The sequence below is a fragment of the Chionomys nivalis genome, chromosome 5 (genome assembly GCF_950005125.1).
Source record: "Chionomys nivalis chromosome 5, mChiNiv1.1, whole genome shotgun sequence".
Classification (NCBI taxonomy): domain Eukaryota; kingdom Metazoa; phylum Chordata; class Mammalia; order Rodentia; family Cricetidae; genus Chionomys; species Chionomys nivalis.
Genome location: NC_080090.1, coordinates 4,806,347 through 4,815,247, shown reverse-complemented (window position 1 = coordinate 4,815,247; position 8,901 = coordinate 4,806,347). Strand labels below are relative to the sequence as shown.

The 8,901-nt window shown below is 45.0% G+C and overlaps 1 protein-coding gene across 2 annotated transcripts in view; it reads right to left on the bottom strand.

Annotated features, from left to right (window-relative positions):
• Positions 1-2,720: 2,720 nt before the first annotated feature.
• The window catches only part of Slc30a10 (solute carrier family 30 member 10), a 32,172-nt gene continuing 25,991 nt past the window's right edge, over positions 2,721-8,901 (bottom strand). For both annotated transcript variants that reach the window (XM_057770391.1, XM_057770392.1), the window contains exons 3-4: positions 5,939-6,178; positions 2,721-4,638 (exon numbers count right to left, since the gene is read on the bottom strand). In XM_057770391.1, the coding sequence (XP_057626374.1) occupies positions 4,151-4,638; positions 5,939-6,178 (728 nt within the window). In that variant the 3' untranslated portion in view covers positions 2,721-4,150. The remainder of the gene's footprint in view (positions 4,639-5,938; positions 6,179-8,901) is intronic.

Sequence of the window (8,901 nt, the reverse complement as noted above, 5' to 3'; positions counted from 1 at the left end):
TTTCAGCACCATTGAACATTCTCCCCCTGAAACAGGCACGTATCATACGTTGTGTATATGTACAACATGTACATGTTGTGGGAATTACATACAATCAGCAAGGAGTTATGAAACTCTTTACCTTAAAGTGTTAACAATCCCCGCAAGGTGACAGTTACACTTTGGCAGACCTGCCCTTGAGAAGAGAAGGGGGATTTTAAGCAACAAAACTCCACAATACTGTAACAGAACCTCAGCCTCCAGTAGGCATGGCTCCCCCTTAACAATCGTCTTTTTCTGGACTGGACCCACTACATTTAGGGTAGATTCAGTGTCTCTGGCCCAAGGCGCCAGTCCTACTAACTTAGCTGAGAAAATTCCATGTGAATAAGAAATGTCTGGGTGGAGGTGGGACGATTAGGGAGAGGAGAAGTGTCAGAAAAAGAAAGGAAGCTGCTCCAAATCTAAGAACATTGTATACATTGAGGGTTTTCGTCTGATGCAAGTTCAGTTTAAGAAACTTTTCTTGGTTGAAGAATCTTGTTCCTACTCACGGTCACCTGACTGGAAATAAGCTCAGGAGCACCAAAGGGTGAAAGGAGATCGGGCAAGGGCAGAGAGATGGAGAAGGCACACTGTCAGTCAATGATCTCCAACGAGATTCAAAACCCAATCAAAATGTAACCGAAATCTCAGGTAGAAAGGCGAGCCTCGAACTCACATCAAGGATAACTTAAACTGCTGGGTTACTACGTACTTGGCTCTTGGGGTAGTTCAGTGTTTGAGTGGATGCCCACCTAGTAAGGGTGGGGCTTCTAGCCTCGACACAATTTAGCATATTGCTTGTAAGCAGTGACTCCTAACCCAAAAGAGGGGGTGAATGCCTATAACCCCCAGACTCAGGAGGTGGAAGCTGGGGTGGAGAGCTTTGGGCCTGCCTGGGAGACGGGGTAGTGAATCCTGCAGAATGAAGGACACTAAAAACATTGTTGGGCTGGGGTGGGGGAGGATTCCATCAATAATGCTCAAGCACGGTTAGAGCTTGTATTTTAAAAGTAGAAAGGAACACAAAACTTCTCCCCAGGGAATACATAGCAATGTCCAGAGGAACTTTTAGCTGTCATAGGTTGGGAAGAAGATTTAGGATTCGTGATAAGAAGTCAATAATGTTACTAAATAACATGTGATACCTAACAGGGCCTGCCACACTAAACTTAGAATGTTAGCATGTCAGGATGGAGACACCTGACAAAGACAAACACACACTCCATGGAATCTTGGAGCTCCTAATTTACAGGGTGTGTGTGTGTGTGTGTGTGTGTGTGTGTGTGTGTACAGTGGAGATTGGTAGCCCTGTGAGTGTTTATAATAACCTGATGTCAAAAAATAAAGATCCCAATTTTTAAAACTAAGATTAGAAGATGGAAAACAAAATGAAGCAATCAGTCCCGGTAGCTGGTGCTGGAAGGAAGTGATGTGTTGTCCACAGACAACCAAAGACAGGAAGGGCAAAGGACAAGTCAGCATGAAGGACACCCAGTCCTGACCTGTACCACAGAGGGTGTAATGCGTGTTATTAAAAAAGTCTTTGAGGTTGGGAATTTAGCTCAACAGTTGAGCGTATGCCTCACAACCTTGAAGGTTTTGGCAACAATTGATCTCCACCACTTTAGGGGGGAAACCAAGAAGACAAGCAGGATGGAAGGAAGGGCAGGCAGGAGGCCTGGGGCTGGGGTTCTAGGATGCACCTAAGCCTGCAGGAACAGGGACTGAGAGTCACTATTTACCTAAGCTCAAAGAAAGTAGGTTGTCTTGTTCACCGGGTGCATGCTGATTGCTGATTCAGGGAGGGGAGATACCATGTACTGCCCTCAGAGAATTAAAACAAAAAACAAGACAATCAATGGCCCAGGAAACCCCAAACAAAAATATCGCACATCCAGGGCTGGAGGTGTAGAAGACAGCCATGTAGCAAAAACACTGCATCCTCTCTACTTGTTTGCACGTGGTTAAACACACTCGGCTGTCTTCAAAAAAGCCGTATTTCACACTGGCTCCTGTCTATAATTTGCTGTGTAAGTGTCAATCAAAATCGTTTTTCTGAGGCTAGGTTTAATTGTATTGGAATTAAATGTATTTTCTTTCCAGGAAAAAAAATACTTCAGAGATTAAAGAATGTTATTTACATCCAAACTAAAATACATTCCTTTAGCCAGTAGCAGGAAAACTGTAGAATTACAGATTTTCCTTTAGCTACAAGGCAGAGTGGTATGAATTCAGATTCATTAAGTTAGGGACAAATTTCTCCTTTGGCTTCAGCCAGAGCATTAAACGTGTTACATGGAGGAACCTGCTCACACATGGCCACACCGGGCTCCTAGGAGTCCGCTCGTCCGTCTGTCACACGCTTGATGCCCAGAGTAGAAATTTTATCTTTGCTCCTCTAAAGGCTTAGAAAATGCATATAATCTAACGCAATAAACTTCTGGGAATTAAAAAGGTTTTAAATATTTTTCTATCTACCTACAGATGGTTGATTTAAATCCAATCAACTTCTAAGGAACAAACAATTTTTTAGACTCCAGACCACAGCTGCCCAACAGCCTCCAAATTTAAGACTAATAATTAAGAAAACAAACAAAACCAAAAAACTGACTCTCACTATTTTGCCTGAACTCCTGGGCTCAAGTGACTTTCCTTCCTCAACCGCCTGAGTAGCTGGGGTTACAGGCGTGTCACCACGCCCAATAAAGATAGTTTCTTTAATATGGTGCTTGTACTGGAAAATGTGGGTGCCGTTTCTGTGACCATCCACCACTTCTGATGAATCCTGTGTTGTTTCTCCATAGGATCAAAGCTGATAGCCTAGGACAAGATCACTTTCCGTCGACCTTGAAACTTGTCCAACACAGAGGGCTCCCTATGTCAGACATCCCCATCTTATACCTATGAGGCTTTGGTTAAAGGAGGATGCCCAAACAAGGTGTAAAACACATGACAGACATTTCTGCACTTTCTCCTACCAATACAGTTCAGCTATATGTCTAAATCATATCATCATCAATTTATTTGAACTTGGTAACATGGGTCACAGACATAAAACTTTAAGTGCCACCAAACACATTAAAAATCAGCAATCAAATTACTTTTCATTTCTTGGTTGGATATCAACTTTTCCATACAGTTACTAGTTAGCAACTATAATAAATACTTTTAAATATGCCTAATTAAAGCAGAGACAGGCTAGCTTGTTTATTTAGCAGGAATAAGTATTCTGCTGTCCCCCGGAATATTCATCATCCCCCTACATGGATCAATGTGATCATAAAACCATTGTCAGAACAGAACAATCAGCGGCAGCTATCCTACCAGGAGACTCTCAGAAATGGTAAGTCAGGAAGAAAGTGGAAGCCTGTCCCCACACTTCTGAGTGTAAAGAATGTGTTACACTATTAAACACCTGCAACACGCCACAGCTACAGCTTCGTTCCCAGCAGAAAGTAGATGTTAGCCCCTCACACCTCACAGAACAAAGAGATGGTCCAAAACCCACTTTCCCGCCACTGCAGCAAAGTCTACCTCCTCTAATGTGTTGAGAGGCATCCTGTTTGTCCACCCTATCACTATGCGTTTTGCATTTATTTATTAGGTATCTGTTTCTCGTGGCCCAAGAATGGACCTAGGAATATATATTTCTGCAGTGCTACAAATCGCCGACTTTCGATCTTTGAGGGGAAGAGAGGAAATCATAGTTCATGTGCTTTCATTTTTTTCCCTACCCACTGAAGCTTTGAGCTCACCTGAGAGTCAGCTAGAAGTTCTGATCAGTTTAAAAGCAAGGGCTAGCGGGCACATCTGGTAACAGAGCAGATCCTTAGCACGCCCGAGCCCCGACACCACAAGACTGACTTTGAGTCCTGAGTCCCAGCCTTTGACGTTCATGACACATACGCTAGGGAAGCCTGGTTTAGGAAACTGTCACAGGGAAGCATGAGACGCACAGGGTGGTGTAAAGGGGTGAGCCACCACATAAAACCAGAAGGCTTGCCACACTCACATCTCAAACGTCCGACCCCTACTGACAGGGTACATGCCCACAAAGCTCTTTCCACAAGCAGAGCTGGTGACCCAAAGTGCTTGTCCAGACGGTCTGATTTTGTGTGAGCACCCACTAAAAATGAGTACTGTTTTCCCAATGTTGTCCCTCTTGAGTCTTGCTAAGAGTCTGCCCTTGCTGCCTCGGAGAGCCATCCAAAACCATATCAATGGTCACTTCCTGAGCATCGCTTATGCTTCGGTAAGTCTCTCGAGGGGGCCCACCGTTCTGCTCGGCACAGCCATTGACGAGAGCCAGTGGCAGTGTCCCCGGGGGACAGCACAGCTTCTTAGCGCAGCTCTGGTAGATGCAGGGAGCACTGCAGTTCAGCAAGAAGTCCTTCTGCTCCAGGGATTCCTTCAAGTCCACTGCTTCAAACTGGATGGTCACACTGTGGATTCCAGCATGGTGGAAGATCTCTCGGATTTTTCTGCTGGCATCCTGGTACCCGGTGTCCTTCTGGTACTTGATGTGCAGGGTAGCAATGATCTTCCCACTTATCAGTTCCCAGATGTGTACTTCGTGCACACTGCTGATTCCAGGCACGCTGGAGAGCTTGCTCACTACAAGAGACAGGAGCAGACAACAGCCAAGAGTGAGTGCTAGAACAGAAGCTTGGAATCTTGGGAGGGTTCTACGTCCCAATCTTGCCCACCAAGACTGTATGTTTATCACAGCCAACAGCAAAAAGAACTGCCCTCAAGAGTCTATTTTCTCATAATCACCCTTCCCTCTGATTTCCTACATCATGCAGTGTTAGTCTATAAGTAAATCAAGAGCCTGGGGCAAAAAGATTGCAAGTTCAAGATCAGTCTCAGTAAGTTCTAGAGCAGCCTGGGCTACATGTGCACAGTCTGTTCCAAGGTAGCCTGGTCTACATAGCAAATTCCATGCCAGTCAGGACAACATAGGGAGACCCTATCTCAAATAGATAGATGGATGGATGGATAGATAGATAGATAGATAGATAGATAGATAGATAGATAGATAGATAGATAACAGGTAAATAGATAGATAGGTTACAGATAGATGGGTGATAAACAGGTAATTGATAGATAAATAGATACATAGAGATACAGAGATTAATAGATGATTGATAAATTGATATGTAGATGAAAGATAGATAGATGGATGATTGGATAGATCAATAGATGACTAGATGATAGAGATAGGTAGATGATAGACTTACAGACAGGCAGATAGATAAGCAGACAGGCAGACAGACAGACAGACAGATGGGCTAGTTTAGCTGCATGGATCAAAATCACTTACCAGAGTGCTACTTCTAGGCATATATTCAAAGTCTATGAAACCTATAGCCTCTGAGGCACATAACCAAGGTGGGCATCTGAGCAAAGCAAATGAGAAGGCTTCACCCTAGCCTGAGGAAAGGTCCTTTAATATGGCCTTTTCACAGTGTACTCTGCCACTGAATAACTCCCTGATTCATGCATGTCAACTAACTGGAAGGCATTAACTATACCATGAATGACTCATCTCTCAGGGGGCACATAGGTATAAAGGTATAAATTTAAAAAGGTAAAAAGATCTAGGTCTTGCAGAGTGACCTTAATAGAATTAAAACGCACCTTTGTCGTGAGATCAAACAGTCCAGCAGTGCATTTTGCCCAAGTTTTACATTCTCAAAAATTTGCGAGTTAGAGAATCGTGCTGCAAAGGACCTTTGGTTCTTGAAGCTATGAATTATCATCCAGACCGCAAGCCACATGAAGTGTGCCTCCACCACATGGAGATGCAACGTGCTTCAGAACACACCAATCAAGCAATGCTCTGGGACCCTAACCCTCTAGATTGAGCGACACTAAAGTGTCAAGGGTCCTCCTCTACACGCAGTCCACTTACTCAGCTCTTCCATGTTAAGTCCCTTGGGGACCATCTGCAGCAGGATGACAGCAGTCTCCTTGATTAGAGGAAAAGCAGACGACAAAATAATAATGACCATGATGATAGTCAAACTGGGGTCAATGTAGCATTCCCAGTTACACGGGTCTTCCGGTCTCAGCGGATGAACATAGAATATGATGGCCGTGATGACCACGATCACAGACCCCAAGGCATCTCCCATCACATGCAAAAGAACACCTGCCAGAAAGGAAAGCAGACCAGTAAGTCCCAGAGCCGAGGGTTGGAGCCAACCGACAATCTGTGATCCCAGCTCGCAAACCTTAGAGCGCTGAATAGGTCAGAATTTAAAACAACAACAACACCAGTGTGTGATAGACACCTGTCACCTCAGCATTTGGGAGACTGAGGCAGGAGGACAGCCTAAGCTACGTAGTAAGATGATCTTAAAACAAACAATATACAATAGAAACTACTCAGAAAACAAAATCTCAGGCCAGAGCCATGTGATAGTTCAAGCAAGTGGGGAGCACCTGCTACCTGGGGTTGGTCGCCAGGACCCTGTGGTAGAACAATGTGGCACTCCCGCAAGGTGGCCTCTGTCCTCTATCTTCCACATGTATACCACATTCTCATATTCTCTCTCTCTCGCTCTCTCTCTCTCTCTCTCTCTCTCATGAAAATGTTTTTTAAAGGTAAATGATATAATTTTGTTTCAATTTCAATTTTTTAATTAAAAACAATTTAAACAAAAAAAAAAAAAGAAATTTAAGGCCAGCAACCCAGGACCCAGAGAGCCCAGGAAGAGGTATGGCCTAGGAAGAACCTGAGCTAGCTGTCACCTCGTGTGTCACCAGCCAATACTGCTGCATCATCCCCCGCCCCAACCACCACCAAAGGGCATGATGGGAAACAGAGCTGAGCAAACAATGCGGTGCTCGTTCAGCAAGCATCTGCACATCAAATTCTTTGAAGCCTTTGTTTAATTTTTTTATTCGAGAAGAAGTCTCACTGTGTAGCCCAGGCTGGCCTCAAACTCCAAATATTCCAGCTTTGGCAGCCCAGTGCTGGGACTGCAGGCATGCGCCACCATGCCTGGTTTCAAAGTCTGTGTCTTTATTATATACTCCATGAGTCAGGTGTCGGGTGTGGCTCCCCTCCAGAATCCCTTATGCGCTCAACATGATGGAGGCCCCATCATCTTTTATTGCTGTTCTTATGGTTGCCAGGGGATGGAACCCAGCGTCTCACCCATGCCGGGCAATCATTCTGTCCCTTGTGTATAGGTTCAGACAGAACCATGACACATCAAGAATGGTTCTTTGGGGTCTCTGGCTTCCCTCAACCCCAACTCACTCCCACTTTTCCCGGAGACCCCGGTCTACTTCTCACTGGCCCATCGTTATCTCCGTGCTGCTTAGTGGCCTGAAGAAGTTTCCTCTGAATAAAAAGCCGTTGGTCACAATTACATAAACTAAAACTCTACACATAAGGGTTAAAGCTGTAGGTTCTACTGCATAGGACCAAACTAGACCCTCTGAATGTGGGTGACATTTGTGAGGCTTGGGCAGTCTGTGGAACCATTGGCAGTGGGACCAGGATTTATCCCTAGTGCTTGAACTGGCTTTTTGGAGCCCATTCTTTTTGGAAGAATACCTTGCTCAGCCTAAATATGGCAGGGAGGCCTTGGTCCTGCCTCAAAGTGGAAAAAAAGGTGTGGGTTCTAAAGTTCTCAGCCAATTCATTGCAGGGGAGATGCAATCCTCGGCAAAGAAGGTCTGGGCTGTGATGCACATTAAAACAGAATTCAGAAAATCCAGGGAAAATCTAGTCAGTGGGGTTAAAACTGTAGAAACAAAGAATTTGTGTTCCTGAAAGGAACTCCAGAATTGCGCCCTTGAAATCAGAGCACCAGCAGCAGCAGAATTCATTAGAGTCTCGGTTCCACGTGGGTCCTGTCATGAGCTGAGAAAGGGGGTGTCTGTCATTCACACGACCCAGCACACCCCACAAAATCACACCAGTCAAGAGCTTCAAATCACCGGGTTCACATTAAGGACACCCGTCAACAGACCATGGCAATGGTTCAGAGATGGAGGCCCTGGCTGCCGAGCCCAACACCTAAAGTTCGATCCCCAAGATCCACGTGGTAGAAAGGAGAGATCTAACTCCTGAAAGTTGTCCTGTGATCACTACACATGCATGAATGTGCATGCATGTGATGCTTATTTATTGTCCATGCAATAAATAACTACCTGTGACTGGGTATGATGGTGCCCATCTACAATCCAACTACCCAGAAGGCTGAGGCAAAAGGATAGACAGTTCAGGGTCAGCCTAGACTACATGGAGATTTTCAGGCCAGCCTAGCCCACAAAGAGACTTCCAGGCCTCTCTGTAAGGCCACATACTAAGACCCTGTCTCATAAAAACACAAATAAATAAACAAAAATTAAAAAAAATAATGAAACTGCCAAGGCCATAAAGGTGGAGTATCCAAAAGTGATGGAGGTGGGTCAACACAAAAGGCCACCCACCATCTGATACTTCACAGAAGCAGTGGGTGACATTCCAGCAGTGTTGGAAGTAGGAGGGATGCCAGGCCAAACTGGTGCTGGGTACAGGGTATCTGGCCGTAAAAGAATGTGTGGTGGAACACGCCTTTAATTACAGCAATTTGGAAGCAGAAGCAGACAGATATCTGTGAGCTACGGGGCAGGCAGAGTTACCTAGTAAGACCCAGTATAAAATAAAATAATAAAATAGAATATTGAACTTCTGATCTATATGCTTAGAAGTGCAAAGAGCAAAACCAGCCATTGAAGTCACCAAGAGAACTGCTAAGCTTGAGCGTTTAGATGGGGACCCTGGTCAGGGTGCGTGAAGTTGCAGAGCTCATGGTGGAATTAAAATCCACCCAGTACGCCCACCCACCCATCCACCAGCAGCAGCAGTCGGTCCTC